General features: G+C 25.4%; 1 protein-coding gene across 2 annotated transcripts in view; it reads right to left on the bottom strand.

Annotated features, from left to right (window-relative positions):
* The window catches only part of LOC117179158 (serine palmitoyltransferase 2), an 86,083-nt gene that overhangs the window by 24,605 nt on the left and 42,864 nt on the right, over positions 1–18,614 (bottom strand). For both annotated transcript variants that reach the window (XM_033370858.1, XM_033370857.1), the window contains 3 exons: positions 9,606–9,788; positions 7,624–7,778; positions 2,144–2,289 (listed from right to left, as the gene is read on the bottom strand). In XM_033370858.1, the coding sequence (XP_033226749.1) occupies positions 2,144–2,289; positions 7,624–7,778; positions 9,606–9,788 (484 nt within the window). The remainder of the gene's footprint in view (positions 1–2,143; positions 2,290–7,623; positions 7,779–9,605; positions 9,789–18,614) is intronic.

Genomic DNA, 18,614 nt, shown 5'->3' with positions numbered 1-18,614 from the left:
AAAAATTAATTGAATTCAGTAAGTTTGAAATAAAAATTTAGAAGAATTCAAGCCAATATTTCAATATTTAAAATTTTCATCTAATTGTTTAAACACTACGAAAATCCCTTTATTCTTGTGCTTCTTGCTTTTAAAATCCCTAAAAATGATTCAAATCTTTTGAAACACATGCGAATCTGTTGAAATCCCTTACAATCATTAAATATTTAGAAATACCTTGAAATATTTTTAATCTTTAAAAAATACCTTGGAATCTTTTAAAATATTCTAAAATGGAATAAAAATATTTTTTATTTAAATTTATATATTTTTTATTCCTAGAGCTACTACAGCATTGTTTACACAAAACAAAAAATGCAAAAGTTGCTAAAGTTCTTTTGAATTAAAAAGAATTGAAAAAATGAAAATAAATTGGAAAAAATCCACAACATTCTAATTATTGCAGTAAGATTTGAATGAATTTAAACAAATTTAAGAAAAATGATAAGATAAAATAAAAATAAAAAACAGAATTCAGTAAGTTTAACAAGCTTTAAGAAAAAATTCAAAAGAATTTCATGATATTCCTAAAAATTTAAGGTAAGTTTAAAAGGCTTCAGGATGAATTGAACAAAAACTAAAAAGAAAAATGAAATTAATTGAATTGAGTAAACTTGAATGAATTTAGAAAAATTCAAGTGAATTCAAAAAATTTAAATAAATTTAAAAGAACTCAGCATCTTTAAATTCCGAAGAAATCGCTCACTTCTTGTGAATAAATTCTTTGAGATCCATTTAAATATTATAAAATCCAATGAAAGTCTACGAATTCTGATATTTCCTTAAAATCCTCTAATTCCTCGAAAATCGGATTAGATCCTTTGGAATCTTTTAAAATATCTTAAAAATTCTTTCAAAGCGCAAGAAAATGTTTTCAAATCCTTTGAAATCTCATCTTGAAAATGCGAAAAGTTAACGAAAAAATGCAATTTTATGTTAATTAAAATAAATTCTGAGATTCTCATAAATTATTAGAGAATTTATTTCTCGGTAATATTCTCATTTTCGTTACTATTCTCCAAGTAATATAACCGACTCAGAACTCTATTTGGAACTCCTTTGAAATTTGATAAATCTCTTGAAAATTCCTTGGAATATTTAGAAATACCGTAAAATAATTCAAAACGTTTGAAATTCCATTAAATTCCTTAATTTGAAAAAATAGTCTGCATTCTTTAAAATCTTTTCGAACCATTTGAAATTATTGAAAACTATTAAAAATACCCTAAGATATTTGCTAATCCTGTCAAATGAGTTGAAATTCCTTACAACTTGTTTCAGGTTTCGAATTTTTTTTAACATATCCTAAAATTTTTCAAATGCTCTAAGCTCTTTTAAAATTATTGAAATTAATTAAAAACTTCTAAAATATCCTAACAACTTTAAAATTCTTTAAATTCTTCTGAAAAAAACCTTAAAATTTTACAAAATCCCTCAAATTTTGTGAGTAAATTCTTTGAAATTTGTTAAAATATTATAAAATGCCGTGAAATTATGAAAAATCTGAAGATATTTCTTGAAATCCCGGAAAATGTATGCAAATACCTAGCGAACTTTTAAAATCTCTTAAAATTACTGAAATTCTCAGAAATCTGATAAATTCTCTTGGAAACTTTTAAAATACCGTAAAATATTTCAAATTCCCTTGAAACTTTTTAAAGGTTATTCATATTTCTTGAAGTTGTTAAAAATACCCTCAAATATTCTGAAATACTTTCAAATTATTGAAATCTACTGAAAATTCTTCGGGTCCTTTAAAAATACCCGTAAATATTTCACCTCCTTTGACATTTTTTTAAGAATCTTTTGAAATGCCCTAAAATATTTTTAACGAAATCAGGAAAATTCAGAACTAGGAACATACATCAATTTAATAGTGTTTAATCAATGTGTTAATTCACTGAATCTGAAAAAGCGATTAAAATCTGATTTGAGAAAAACAAGTGTCTAAAAGTAACTTTTTTCCTGACTTTTGCCATTTTTTTTCTTCAAAATCCCTGAGTTTCCCCTGATTAAATGGTTTTCCCTGACCTGCAGCTACCTTGTATTAGTTTTCTTGAATTAAATGATCTGGCAAAGACATAAACAGACATAAATTTCTTACCTAATTCGAGGCGAGAGCTACAACTGGCACATCCAAATTTTTTAAGCGTTTCTATACTTTCTTTGGCACATGATCCGGTGGACTCAGCGAAACCTAGGTAGTTGTAAGATCCCAGATTTATACAACGAGTTTCAGTCCCCGTAAATCTGTGGATATAATTATAGAAAATTATTTGAATGGCTAATTAGGCTCGCAAATAGAAATTTTTATGGTATAAAATTGTTTAATTTCCACTGTGTTATTCGTTTAATGTAAGGGATCGTACTTAAATTACGTGACAGCTCATTGGGGGGGGGGGGGAGATTTTGTTACTAATCTTAAGGATTTTTTCCCCTCATTCATCTACGTAATTTATGGAAATTCGCAAATGAAACAAATAAATCACAATAAATGTGCAGAAATTTAATATAAATTTAAGTTTACGCCCCAAAGAAATGTGGCGATTGAAACATGTTCTGGCTGAAAAAGTCAGAGAATTTTATTGGTCAGGAAAATGTAAGGGAATTATAAAAAAAAATTTGCAAAAGTCAGGGAATTTCTGTAACTTTAAATAAATGTTAAGCAGAATAAATTTTAAATTATTCAATTTATATTAAAAATTTTTTTTCTTCTGTTCACATAGGATTGTACGTTAAAAATGTCAGAGAAAAATTAGATAACTTTTAAACTAAACTTTCGCGGTAACCCTAATATAATATTCTTGTTAGTAATTCATTTTCATTGTAGTTTTATTAAAAAAATTTTTTTCTTTGCAGCTGCTTCTTCCTGAAGATAATTTTTGAATTTGTAAATGTTATTGTTTGAAAATTCAGAAATTCTGTTTAAAAGTTATCCTTTCTAGTTAAAAATTAAATTGTTTTTTTTGGAAATTCATTTATTTGTATTAAAAATTCAACTAATTTCGTAGAAAATTTACTTTTTCTTTAAAACTCGTATTTTAATGTTGAAAAGTCAACTGAAATCTTTTCTGCATGAAAATTCATCTATTTTAATAGAAACAACATCTTTTTTAGATAAAAATGCAACTTTTTGGTTGAAAATTCAACAAATTGGTTAAAAAGTCATTCTTTTTGGTTGAAAATTTACTTTTTATTTAAAATTCATATTTTGGTGTTGAAAAAAGACAACTAAGGTATTTTCTGGATGAAAACTCAAGTCTTTTTTCAAAATTTGTCTTTTTAATTTAGAGATTCATCTATTTTAGTAGAAATAGCATCTTACTTGGGTAAAACTTGAACTGTTTTGTTGAAAATTCAACTATTCCGTAGAAAAATTACTTTTTCTTTAAAATTCATATTGTAGCCTTGAAAAGTCAAACAAACATTTTTTTGGGTGAAAATTTAACTATCTTTTTGAAAAATTATTTTTTTAATCCCAAATTTCATCTGTTTTAAAAGAAATATCATCTTTTTGAACATAAATGCAAGTGTTTGGTTAAAAATTTAACAATTTCGTTAGTCATCCTTTTTGGTTGAAAATCCAAATATTTCGTAGAAAATTTAATTTTTGTTCAAAATTCTAATTTTAGTGTTGAAACAACTGAAACATTATTTGCATGAAAATTTAACTGTTTTTTTTTTTTTTTTAAATCTACCTTTCAAGGTTAAAAAAATCTTTTATGGATACGAATGCAACTGTTTGGTTGGACATTTAACAATTTTGTGAAACAGTCATACTTTGGGGTTGAACGTTCAACTCTTCTCTTAAAAAAGTACTTTTTGTTTAAAATTAATAATTTGGTGTTGAAGAAAAGTCAAATTAAATTTTTTTTGTGAAAACTCAACGTATCATTTTGAAAATTTGTCTTTTAAATTTCGAAATTCATCTATTTTAATAGAAATTGCGCAGCTTTCTTGAATAAAAATGCAACTGTATTGTTGAAAATTCATCTTTTGTGTTAAAAATTCAAGTGCCTTCATAGAAAATGTACTTCTTGATTAAAATTTACATTTTGATGTTCAAAAGTCAAACTAAAATCTTTTTTGCATGAAAATTCAACCATTTTTTTCAAATAAAAATTCATTTGTTTTAATAGAAATTTGATCTTTCTTGGATAAAAATAAAATGAATGTTTTTTGCTTGAGGATTTAACTATTTTGTTTGAACCACTTTGTTCAAAAATCATTTTTTGTTGAAGATTAATATTTTTAGTTGAAAATTCACCTCTTTGGTTAAAAGTTGAACTATTTTGTCGAAAAATGATCTTTTTTTAATTTCAAATCAAACTGCTTGGGTAAAAGTTGAACTTGGTTGAAAATTGTATGAAAAAAATTTTTTATGAAGATTTATCTTTTTGGTTGAAAACTGAACTATAATTAGTTGAAAATTCCATTTTTCTATAGATAATTCGTCGTTTGGCTTATCTATTCAATAATTTAGATACATTTTTTTCTTTCGTTACTGTAAAACCTTTATTTGTTGAAAATTTGTCTTTTTGGTTTTAAAATTTATTTTTTAAATGAAATTTTAACTTTCTTGGTTGAAATATCAACTATTAAACTTTCTTTTGTTGAGAATTCATTTTTTTAGGTTGAAAATTTAATTTTGGTGTTGAAAAGTCAAGTATTTTGTTATAAATTCATCTTTTATGGTAGAAGTAATTTTTTTGTTTAAAATTAATAATTACATTGGAAAAATTTATATTTGAAATATTGTTTTATTCACTTAAAAATTCCCCTGCAGAGAATATATTATTTTAAATGCAAGAAATTTTCATTAGTATCAACTCCCATATCTTTTTATTGCTTGAAAACATAAATTATTCACAAATTTGTGATTTCATCTGTTTTAATAGAAATAGCATCTTCCTTGGATAAAAATGCATCCTTAATGAATAAAAATTCAACTGTTTTATTGAAAATTCAACAATTTCGTAAAAAATTTACTTCTTTATTTCAAATTCATATTTTAGCGTCGAAAAGTCAACAGAACTATTTGTTGGATGAAAATTCAACTATTTTTTAAAAATTATCTTTATAATTTAAAAATTCATTTATTTTTATAGAAATTGCATCTTTTTTGGATAAAAATACAATTGCTTTGTTAAAAATTTAACCATTTTTTCCAAAAGGCATCCTTTTTGGTTGAAAATTCAACTTTTTGTTGAAAACGGAACTTTTTTTTTAATTCATATTTTGGCGTTGAAGAAAAGTCAACTGAAATCTTTTCTGGATGAAAACTCAACTCTTTTTTTTTTTAAACTTTGTCGTTTTAATTGAAAGATTTACCTATTTTAGTCAAACTTGTAACTTTCTTGAATAAAAATGCAACTGTATTGTTGAAAATTCGTCTTTTTGTGTTGAGAATTCAAGTATATTCACAGAAAATTTATTTGGTGTTTAATACTCATGTTTTCATGTTAAAAAATTAAAATAAAATCTTTTTTTAATTAAAATTAAACTATTCTTTATAACTAGCCATTTTGATTGAAAAATTCATATGTTTTAGTAGAAATTTAATCTTTCTTGGATGCAAAAAATTAATCTTTTTTTGCTTGAGGATTTAAGTATTTTGTTTGCAAATTTTGGAACGACTTTGTTAAAAAATTATTTTTTTTTATTGAAGATGCATATTTTAATTTGAAAAATTCATCTCTTTGGTTGAAAATTGAACTTATTTGTCGAAAACTGATCTTTTTTTAATTGCAAATTAAGCTCATTGGATAAAATTTGAACAACTTTGTTAAAATTGTTTTTATTAAGGTTTATCTCGTTGGTCAAAATTGAACTATTTTCTTACAAATTATTTTTTTTGCTGAAAATTCAATTCTTGTATTGAAAATACGTCGTTTGGCTTATAGATTCAATAATTTAGATATATTTTTTCTTTCGCTACGGTAAAATCTTTATTTGTTGAAAATTTGTCTTTTTGGTTTTAAAATTATTTTTTAAAATGAAATTTCAACTTTCTTGGTTGAAATATCAACTATTACATTTTCTTTTGTTGAGAATTCATCTTTTTAGGTGGAAAATTGAATTATTTTGTTGAAAGTTCAAGTATTTTGTTATAAATTCATCCTTTTTTAATTAAAATTGTACTATTTTTTTAACTTGCCATTTTGATTAAAAAATGCATCTGTTTTAGTAGAAATTAAATCTATTTGGATAAAAAAAAATCTTTTTTGCTTGAAGATTGAAGTACTTTGTTTGCAAATTTTGGTTGAACGACTTTGTTAAAAAAAAATTTTTATTGAAGATTCATATTTTAATTTTTAAATTCACCTCTTTGGTTAAAAATTTAACTATATTGTTGAAAATTAATTTTTTTGATGAAAATTCAATTCTTGTATTGTAAATGGTTAAACTGCGATACGTCACCTGGTGACAAAAATTCGAACTAGAAAGAATAGGCACGATTTTAAAGATGCATTTTAATTTGTGCATAAAAGAATTTTAACATTTTTTTTGTGGAGTTTAAACTATTTATTGGATAGTAAAAATAAGTCTTTACCGGATACAAAGTGTTTTAAATGGAATTTAGATATTATACAGTGAAAAACCACACTTTTTGACAGAAATATTTTTCTAAACAAAAAATTATTGTTCTCTTTATTGTGATTTTCAAAAGATTATAAACTTAAATGGACTTAATATAAAAAAAATGAACTCAAAGTAAATTTTTATTAATTTATACATGAAATATTTACTATTTAAAAATCTGATCTAAAAGTTAGGTTAGAATTCGTATTTAAATTCGAGTCGTTTATTATTCGTATTATGGGCAAAATATGGATAAAATTTGTTGCTACATACATTGATATAAAGTTTATTTAAGCTTAAAATGCATTGAAACTCACATGAAATAATTGCATTTAAAAAAAAACTATTTCAGAAAAATGAGTTTTTTCACTGTATAAGATGGAAATTCTATCTGAAACTATTTGTTTTTGAAGAACATTTTTTTAGTATTCAATCATTGTTTTATACGTCACAAAAAAATCGTAAAAACAATTTTATGCGAAAATTAGAATACATGTTTAAAATTGTACCTACTCTTTCTAGTTCCATTTTTCGGAACCATGTGGCGAAATGGTAGACCACCATTCCCAATAGGTTCAACAACTTTGATAAATTTTTTCTTTCGCCACTGTAAAATCTTTATTTGTTGAAAAATCGTCTTTTTGATTTTAAAATTCATTTTTTAAATGAAATTTCAACTTTCTTGGTTGAAATATCAACTATTACACCTTCTTTTGTTAAAATTTTTTGATTAAAATTGAAAATTTTTAAGTTCAATTAAAAATATTGTTTTATTTCCCTCAACATTTACCCTACAGAGCATGTATTATTTTAAATACAAAAAATTGTTCATTAGTATCAAGTCCCATATCTAATTATTTCTTGAAATCATTAATTATTCACAGTAAGAAAGGGAGGGGGTAGAAATATTTTGTTACGGTTCGTTTAGGGGAGTGGTGGTCTTGGAGAGGGCCTATAAATCGTTACGTAATTTAAGTAGGGCCCCGAATACTAGATACCTACTCAAAGGTCCATCCGTAATCGCGGGTAATCCTATCTTTTAGTGTGACCATGGCTCCAGGCACAGAACAAATAGGACGGTTCCAGCAATCCCTGACCCTACGATATACATATCGCAAATAAAACTGCTCAAAATTCTCGTAAAGCGGGGCGAAACCCTGGAAGACAAGGGTATTTTCAAGTATGGATTCTAAGCAAAATTAAAATAGTGAAACTATTTATTTCTAAATCTGAAAGCCAATTCAAAAATAAATTTGGAAAATCAAATATTAAAATATCAAAATTGTTAGATTCTAAAGGCGTTCGAAGTAAAAGAATTTGATTTTCCAATAGACGTTGTGTATTCAATTTTCTTTAAATTGGCGCCTAAAGGAATAACTGACTAGAAAAAAATGAGGACTTTTTCTACATTTTCTCATTTTCAGTTACAAGCCTTGGACTCGCTTTAGGGATCAAAAATAGTGTAAATAGTGTCACAAATTTTAGAAGTGTCAAGATAGTTATTCTTTATTCTATAAATTATAAAAATTCCTATTTATTTATCGAGGACTTCACATTCTTTCCCTTTTTCTCATTTTCCCACTTAAATTCTACTCAAAATACAATTATATTAAAAAAAAAAAATAAACTATTTTTGGTTGAAAATCCTTTTCTTCCGTTTGAAAAGTCTTCTATTAAAATTTTTGATTGAGGATTCGTCTTTTTTGGTTCAAAGTTTAATTATTTTATTTAAAATTCAACAATTTTGTTAAAGAGGCATGCTTCTTGGTTGAAAATGCGTTCTTCTGGCTTGAGAATACAACTATTTAGTTGAAGGCTTATCTTTTGGCTTTGAAAATTAATCTCTTTCTGTAGGAGTTTGACCCTTTTTGGTTAAGAACGCAACTGTCTGGTAAAAAATAATTCTGTTTTGATTGAAGATCATATTTTCTGCTGCAAATTCACATATTCAGGTTGAAAATTTAACTGTTTTATAGAAAATTTGTAGTTTCGGTGCGAGAATTCAACAATCTGTTAGAAAATTTAACTGTTTTGTTAAAAATTTACGCATATTTTAAAAAATTTATCTTTTGGTATAAAATTAATTTTTCGGTTAAAAATCAAATATTTTGTTGAAAATTCGTCTTTTTTGGTTATATTGATTTAATAAATGAAGATGAATTTTGAACCAAAATACGTGATTTAAATTGAATATTTTAATTAAAGTATCAACTAGCATTACATTTTTCGTTGAAAATTCATCTTTTTACGTAGAAAAGTCGACTACTTGGTAGAAAGTTGAAATACTTTCTAAAAAGTTCATGTTATTGTCTAAAGATTCATAATTCTAGTTGGAAGTTCGTTGTTTGTTAATTGAAAAGTATTTTTTTTGACTGAAAAATAACTGATTTTGTTGAAAATTTAACTGATTGGTTGAAAATTAGGTTTCTGTTGTCAACAATTGATTAAAAATTTGTGTACATGTATTGTTGAAAATTCGTTATTTATGTTAAAAGATTAATCTTCTTGGTATAAATCTAACCTATTTGGTTAAAAATGTATGTATTTTGTTGACATTTCATGATTTTGGTTGAAAATTTAACTATTTTCGTTGAACATTCAACTGCTCTGTTGAAAGCTCATGTTTTTAGTTTAAAAATTCAACATTTTTTTATGACATTTTTTATCTCTGACTTCGGAATCCTACTTTGTAGTAAATTCATCTTTTCGATTTGAAAATAGTGTCTTTAGTGACATTTTTTTGAAAATAGTAGAAAAATAGTGTCATCGCTTCAAAAAAATATATAAAATTGTAAATAGTGTAGTGAGTCCGAGGCCTGCAGGTTAATTATATGAAAACTAGCAATACTGGTTAATAGTTAATAAGCGTTGCAATAAAAATTAAATAGCAGAAACAAATTTCCAACTGTGAGTGGTGATTAAAAAAAAATATAACTGTAAAAAATTTAGAATTTCTGGTTTGAAATATATTTTGGGTTCATTACCTTTCTATTTTGTTCTTGTGCTACTTTCGGAGGAAATAGTAATTGGCTTATGAACCCCAAAAACATTAGGATGTAAAAACCAAAATGTGTAAGTGCTGCTGAGACGAATGACGCCTGCTCGAAAGATTCCTTACGCTTAATCGGCTTTGGTATGTCGATCCTTTTCTGAGCAGCAGACCGAAACTGAAAAAAAATGTTAAGTAGAGACTAGCCCAAATATTACACATTACTTATGCTAATAAAAATTCAAAAAATATTTTAAAAAACACAAAAAATATAATTGAAGTTTAGTAACAATAATAATATTAAAGAATTATTTTGTTTCATCACACCTCAGATTTTTCTAACATTTTTTTAGATATTTCAAATTTATGATTTACTATAAAATTACCAGAGTTAGTATGGTAATGTTTTCACAGGCTTAAGATGTTTATTAAATATTAATTTAAAGATAAACTGAAAGATAAACTTAAAGATTATTTATTATTATTATCATTATTATATTATTATTATCATATTTATTATTATTTATTTATTATATTCTTGAAAAAGAAACCGCTGCACTTAAAAAAAAACGATTATAGTGTAATTCACAAAAAACTAAAATTACTCTTTTCATTTATAGATTTTCGGACCATTCGTGGCATTTGGCCATCTTTGCGGTTTTCATATAACTTAAATCGATGATTCGAAAATAAACTCCAGGTTAATTCATTCAAAGGTAAAAATATAATAGGAAATATGTTCAATTAAATATGATCAATTTATTGATTTTAATACATTCTCTAATCCTATAGTTAAAAGCAGGTTGAAGCTTCCCATAGAGTGATAGAAAAGTGAAACAGGCACGTTCGAGCTCGCGTTCGAGGATCTGTTTACATTACTGGATGTAAACATTCCTAGCGATTAAGCTGCAGCGATCGTGCCGAATTCGAGTGGAGCTCATTTATGGCTTTTATCATTTTTTAATCTTCAAACAGTGTAATTATTAAAACAATTTTCATAAATGGCTCTTCTTTAAAGAATAAGTTTAATTTATTATGTTGCGTTGTAAATTTACAAGAACCATTAATTAATTAAACAATTTTAATTTAAAAATAAAGAGTTTGACTTTTTAATACGATTGAATTTGTTCACAGAGTAAACTCACTCTTTTCTATGTTGCATTACAAAAGAACTTTAAATTATTTTAACCATTTTTATTCAAAAATTAAGAGTTTACACTTTTTTCTACAAGTAAATTTAGTTACGGAGTCAACTAAGAATGTCTATCCGATGCCTCTTTTCTATGTTACTTTGTAAATTTACAAGAACTATTAATTATTTAAACAATTTTAATAACAAGATTAAGAGTTTTTGAACCTTTTTCTACAAGTAAATTTGTTTACGGAGTTAACTAAAAATGTCTATTTTTATTCTTTTGCTTCTTTTTTATTCTTTTGTTTTTGCTTTGCAAACTTACAAACACTATTAATTATTTAAACAATGTTAGTTAAAGATTTCAAGTTTGGCCTTTATCCTATGTATCAATTTGTGTTAGAACTAAACTAGGAATATCTATCCGAGGACTTTTTTTATGTTGCTGTGTAAATTCACAAGAACTAATAATTATTTAAACAATTTTAATTAAAAATTAAGAGTTTGCCCTTTTCTCTCGAGTCAATTTGTTTACGGAGTCAACTATGAAAATTTATCCGGTGACTCTGTTGTATGTTGCTTTGCAAATTTACAAGAACTATTAATTATTTAAACAATTTTAATTAAAAAATTGAGAGTTTGCCCTTTTCTCCACGAGTCAATTTGTTTACGGAGTTAACTAAGAAAGTCAATCCGGTTACTCTTTTCTAGGTTGCTTTGTACATTTACAAGAACTATTAATTATTTAAACAATTTCAATCAAAAAACTAAAAGTGACTTTTTTCTAAGAGTTCTGCGAGTAAACTTGTTTACGGAGTCAACTAAGAATGTCTATTCGATGACTTTTTTCTATATTGCTTTGTAAATTTACAAGAACACTTAATTAATTAAACAATTTTAATTAAAAAAATTAAGAGTTTTGCCTTTTTTTATAAGTAAATTTGTTTACGGAGTCGACTAAGAATGTCTATCCGGTGACTCTTTTCTAGGTTGCTTTGTAAATTTACAAAAACTATTAATTATTTAAACAATTTTAATTTAACAATTAAAAGTTTGGCCTTTATCCTACGAATCAATTTGTTTTCGAAGTCAACTAAGAATGTCTTTCCGTTGACTCTTTTCTATATTACTTTGTAAATTCACAAGAACTATAAATTATTTAAACCATTTTAATTATAAAATTATGAGTTTGCCCTTTTATACAAGTCAATTTGTTTACGAAGTTAACTAAGAATGTCTATTTTTTTTCTTTTGCTTTTTTATTCTTTTGTTTTTGCTTTGAAAATTTACAAACACTATTAATTATTCAAACAATTTTACTTTAAAAATTTAAAGTTTGGCCTTTATTCTACGAATCAATTTGGTTTCGAAGTCAACTAAGAGTGTCTATCCGATAACTTTTTTCTAAGTTGCTTTGTAAATTTACAAGAACTATTAATTATTTACACAATTTTAATTAAAAAATTAAAAGTTTGCCTTTTTTTCTAAAAGTCAATTTGTTTATGGAGTCGACTGAGAATATCTATCCGGTGACTCTTTTCTATATTGCTTTGCAAATTTACATAAAAATTAATTATTTAAACAATTTTACTTACGAAATTTAAAGTTTGGCCTTTGTCCAACGAATCAATTTGTTTTCGAAGTCAACTAAGAGTGTCTATCTGATGACTCTTTTCTAAGTTGCTTTGTAAATATACAAGAACTATTAATTATTTACACAATTTTAATTACAAAATTAAGAGTTTTCTCTTTTTTCTACAAGTCAATTTGTTTACGGAGTTAACCAACAATGTCTATTTTTTATTCTTTTGCTTTTTTTAATCTTTTTTTTTGTTGCTTTGCAAATTTACAAAAAAAATGAGTATTTAAAAAATTTTACTTAAAAAATTTTCAGTTTGGCCTTTATTCTACGAATCAATTTGATTTCGAACTAAACTAATAATGTCTATCCAATGACTTTTTTCTATGTTGCTTTGTAAATTCACCAGAACTTTTAATTATTTAAACAATTTTAAATTAAAAATTAAGAGTTTGGCCTTTTTTCTACAAGTCAATTTGTTTACGGAGTTGATTATGAATGTCTATCTGGTGACTCTTTTCTATATTGCTTTGCAAATTTCCAAAAAAAATTAATTATTTAAACAATTTTACTTAAAAATTTTAAAGTTTGGCCTTTATTCTACGAATCAATTTGATTTCGAACTAAACTAATAATGTCTATCATTTGACTTTTTTCTATGTTGCTTTGTAAATTCACCAGAACTTTTAATTATTTAAACAATTTTAATTTAAAAATTAAGAGTTTGGCCTTTTTTCTACCAGTCAATTTGTTTACGGAGTCGATTATGAATGTCTACCTGGTGACTCTTTTCTATATTGCTTTGCAAATTTCCAAAAAAATTAATTATTTAAACAATTTTACTTTAAAAATTTAAAGTTTGGCCTTTATTCTACGAATCAATTTGATTTCGAACTAAACTAATAATGTCTATCTGATGACTTTTTTCTATATTGCTTTGTAAATTCACAAGAACTATTCATTATTTAAACAATTTTAAATAAAAAATTAAGAGTTTGTCCTTTTTTCTACAAATCAATTTGTTTACAGAGTCGACTAAGAATGTCTATCCGGTGATTCTTTTCTATATTGCTTTGAAAATTTACGAAAACTATTAGTTATTTAAACAATTTTATTTTAAATATTAAGAGTTTCACGTTTATCCTACGAGTTAATTTGTTTTCGAAATCAACTAGAAATGCCCATTCGACGACTCTTTTCTATGTTGCTTTGTAAATTTACAAGAACTATTAATTATTGAAAGAATTTCAATTGAAAAATTAAGAGTTTACTTTTCTTACTACGAGTAGGCTTCACTTTTTAGCCAATTATCTAAAAAATATCCATTCGATGATTTTTTTTCTCTGATGCTTTTAAAATCTACAACTATTAATTATTAAAAAAATGTTTATCAACATATTTATAGCTTGGCTATTTTGCAAGGAAGAGGCATAATTTGTTTACGGAATGAACTAAGAATGTCTTTCGATGATCCTTTCCCACGTTACTTTGTAAATTTATAATAATTATTAATCATCCAAACAATTTTCATAAACATATTGAGAGTTGGGTTTTATTCAAATTTGTTTACGAAGTTAACTAAGATTGTCTTTGTGATGCCTCTTTTCTAGGTTATTTGTTAAATTTACCAGAATTATTATTTATTGAAAGAAGTTTCATAAAACGTTTAGAATTTTGCTATTTTCTAACGAATAGGGTCATTTTTTTTACTAAGGTTTAGTTACAATGCAGCTACATACGAGTTTGCTTGAAGTACTCGCATTCGCCTAAATGTTTGGTCCGATGAGAGGAAAACTGCAGAAAACCACCTCCCGAGTTTAGTCGGGTTTTTAAAATTCGAGTACACAACCCGGTCTTAGGTCGTATATGGTTAGTGTATAAATAGAAGTTATTAAAGTAAAAATGATTATCGTGGTATTTTCTTGAAGTTAATTTCCAAATAGAATAATTACAATGAAAGCAGTGGGTCGCGCGCGTAAGAACTTCTAGTATAATAAAAAACTCAGGATAGCCACTAGGTTAATTTACTTTATAAGAAATTGAACTATTATATAAGAATCAAGAAAAGTATAAAAAAATTATTTTTAATGTGCTTGAAACTTATGGACTTTCCAGGCTTAATTTAACATGTTTTGGTTTAAATAACTATAATTAAAAATACGAGATCCTTTTTTATAATAATAGAAGACCAATGATGATAACAAGAATAAATCCCAATTGTTTGAAATATAGACGGAGTATTTAATTTATGTATAATATTTATTAATTGCCACACTTAATGGCATATTAGTATTATAAAATAAAATGGAAGAAAGAACATGAAACAAGCAATTATTTTACTGAAAAATTAATTTAAAAAATGTTAGTAAATTATGTGCAGGGATGATAAATAAAAGGGAATAATTTTATATCTATGCAAATGTAATGCATACATTTTAAAGATTTTTCATTAAAATGGTACAGCCTAGGGTAGGGTGCTTGTTTAGTAAATTAAACATTTTTTTGTAGAGCTGACCAAGAACCGAACTTTAAAGAACGGTGGCAATGGTTAACTTTTTTTTTAGTAATCGAAGAGGTGGTTTTTCAAAAAAATCGAAGACGGCTGCAAAATCCCGAAAAATAAAATTCCCGACAATGTACAATTTCCGAATAATAAAATTTCTGAATTGGAAAATTCCCGAATCATAGCCTTCCCCAACAGGTTAGAATATTACCAAATTATAAAATATCTAGACTAGAAAATTCAAAGTTTCTAAAATTATTGTTTAAATTTAAAATAATAATTTTTAAAAAATGCATCTAGAAACATATTATTTCAATTACTGTTATTTTAAATTCAAACAATAATTTTAGAAACTTTGAACATTAAGGATAATTTTTTTTTTATAAAAATATTTGATTTTTGTAATTTTAAGAAATAAATAATTTTTATATCAAAAATTTATTCTTATAGTTCAGGAATTTTATTATTGGGGAATTGTCTAGTCCGCAAATTTTATAATTCGTTATTTTTCTGTGGGGAATTTTATTATATATTCGGGAATTTTCAAATACGGCAATATTATAAATTGTCGGGAATTTTAGAGTGCCGGGAAATTTATTTTTCGTGATTTTTCAGTCGTTCCGTTTTGATACCATAATAAGATCAGAATATAAATGTCAACGAAGAATAGTGGTTTGTTTACGGACATTTTAAAAAGCATAATTTAAATTTAATTTTCATACTTACCTTTTAATTAATCTGTTTAAGTTGATTTAAGTATTTTGTTGAAAATTCGTTTTTTCAGATCAATTGTTTCTTATTTTTGAATGGAATTCTTTTATTGTTGAAATATCAGCTATCAAATGTTTCGTTGAAAATTCATGTTCTCGGAGTGAAAATTCAACGGGTTTGAAAAACATTCGTCTTTTTTGTTTAAAATTTAGACTATTTTATAGAAATTTGGGGTTTTATGATTGAAAATTAATTATTTCAAACAAAAATCGATCTACTGTATTTTTGGTTAAAATTTTATTTTTTAAGTTGAAAAATTTAACTACTATTTAGTTTAAAAAATTTAGAAATGAAAAAAACATAAACTACAGATTAAGTAAATGAAGTTTGGACTAAAATTACATCCATGGTTCAAACTATTCATTTGAAAATGAATGTGATTTGTTGTAAATTCTTATTTTTTGGCATCAAATTGATTTTATTAATTAAAAATTCAAGTAGTTGGTTAAAAATGTATGTATTTTGTTGAAGATTTGTCTTTTTTGGCAAAAAATTAACATTCTTGGTTGAAAATTGAAGTATTTAGTTAATCATTTATATATTTAAAACAAATCATATTTCTTATAGAAAATTAATCTTCTGTAATGAAAAATGATCTTTTTGATTGAAAATTTAACTATTTTGAAATAGAAATTAAAAAAAAAAACTCCACTTCAATTATTTTTATTCGCAACTTAAAATGTTCATATAATGACCGAAAAACATTTAAATTTATTTAAATTTAAAAATCAATTACATTTAATACAAAAAAATCTATAGAAAAAAATGTTGAACAATATTTAAAACATAATTTTATGCAAACGTCTTCATTTCAAATTGAAAGTTTTCAAAAAGCGTCAGACCGATTATTTTAATTTCTTATTATACTCTGATTTTTTTTTAAAATTATTTAGTACTTAAATAGAAGTTTCTTTAAAAAATATATTATTCAATATTTACCATATAATCGTGTGAAAATTGTTGTATTTCTTAGTAATTAAATACAAATATCAACATTTCGCCAAAAGCGACCCACCGATTATTTTCATTTTTATCTTAAAATATTCGCGGGATGCTATATTACCATTAATATTTTTTTTTCCGGAACTTTTCTTGAGTTTATGGTTTGAACGATTTTTGCAACCTTTTTTTAGTCATCACAATGGTCACCTAAAATTTAGACCAAAATCATCGAAGCGTTTGAAATCCAATGATTTCTTATAGGTGAACACTTTTTAATTAAAACACGTGTTAAGCTAAATAATTAAATAATGGAATATTCCAATTTAATCAATTTCAAAGTTAAATGATCTAACTGGCAACAATTTAAAGTTAAACGTTCACAATTGAGCCACTTGAATATAAAATTATTATTATATGAGTGTTCAGCAGTCTCAAATTTTATTTTTAAATCCTAGCATAAAAAAGTTACAATGTTTATTTGACCGACCTCAAACTAAACTATTTAGAATCTAAATAAAACTTTAAAGCTAAAATATTTTTTCGTTGAACCTACATAAACGACATTTTTTTGAAATGCAACTCAAACTATTTTTAATTTGAGTTTCAGAGCATTGTAGAGCGTAGTTTCAAATTGACAAACTGAAAATTAAATATTTTACTTCACAAGTAGAGACCAAATGTAGACTATCCACTCTTTCTTATTTTTTTCTTTTATCAAGAAGCTTCCACTTTTTATCCTTTTTCACTTTAATGCGAACTGAATTAATAAAATTAAGAAATTAATGAAGAAAATCCAACTAATTTTCGTTAAGAATTCATTCTTTTTCTTTGAAAAGTATAACATTATATTTTTTGGTTCAGACATTAGCTCTTTTGGTTTATTAGACTTTATTTAGACTTCATTTTTTTAAATCGAAAATTCGCCTATTCTATTTTTGGTTAATACATTAAAATGAGTTTTGCTTAACCCTTAAAGGGCACACTTCCGTAAAATTACATAAAGAGCATACTGGGTGTTGCATACCCAAGGGTATTCAAACGTGTGCTATGCCGACGGTATTGGGTAGTTTTTTTACAAGAAAATCAATTAATGATGTTTAATCTATCTGCTTTAAGGGGAAAGAGGTTTCATAACAGTTTTTTAAATTTAAAGCATTTAAACAAATCCTTTTTGGAAAAAATTAAACAATTACTTCTTTCACTCTAAAATTCATAACTTTTTAATTTTTTGATATTTTCACTTAAAATTTTACTTGAATATTTCCGAGATACGGCGCTTCAAAAATAAAATTAGTCTTATAGTGCTCGTTCCAACGAAGGTATTTATTCTAAAAATTAAAAGTGAAAATTATGTCAAAATGACATAGAAAAATAGGTTTTCATGTCATTTGTTAATCTGGCGCCGTATGTTCCATTTTCTTGAATTCTATACGTTTTGTTAAAGCGCATATGAGTCGTTGGGTGTAATACACCCAGTATGCCCTTCATGGGTTAAAATATGAATTATTATATTTTTTGCTGATAATTGTCTATTCTCCTTTTGTTGAAAATTCAACTACTTGGTTGAAATTTTAACTACATTTTTAAACATTAATTTGATAGATGATAGATTTAATATTTTCAAGATCATTCATTATAATGAAAGGAAGTGTTTCAGGTTTCAATCGTGTGCAAATCTACGAATCTTTCCGAATCTTTCCGTGAAATGCAATGATTGCATTTCACTTCTTCAGGGCTAAACGATTGAAACTCGAAGCACCTCCTTTTATTATGAATTTAATTGGTTGAAGATTAAACTATTTAGTGCGATATTCGTACTTTTTGTAGAAAATTAATCTTTTTGATACAAAATTTATCTGCTTGGTTGAAAATTAAATTATTATTTTTTATTATTATTACACAATTAAGCCATTTCCCTTTCGGGGTAGGCGTGACTCACTCGGCAGGGGAAAGGAGTAGTGTGCGGATGGGATAAAGATTTTTCAGATTGATCCAGAATTCTCGTGCTATTTATGTAAATAACACGTTCGTTCCGCAAAACTGCTCCGACCCAGGTTGCTGATCAATCTCTCTAGCA

The sequence above is a fragment of the Belonocnema kinseyi genome, chromosome 8 (genome assembly GCF_010883055.1).
Source record: "Belonocnema kinseyi isolate 2016_QV_RU_SX_M_011 chromosome 8, B_treatae_v1, whole genome shotgun sequence".
NCBI classification, from domain to species: domain Eukaryota; kingdom Metazoa; phylum Arthropoda; class Insecta; order Hymenoptera; family Cynipidae; genus Belonocnema; species Belonocnema kinseyi.
Note: the sequence above shows the minus strand (reverse complement) of the source record. Positions and strands in the feature narration are given on the sequence as shown.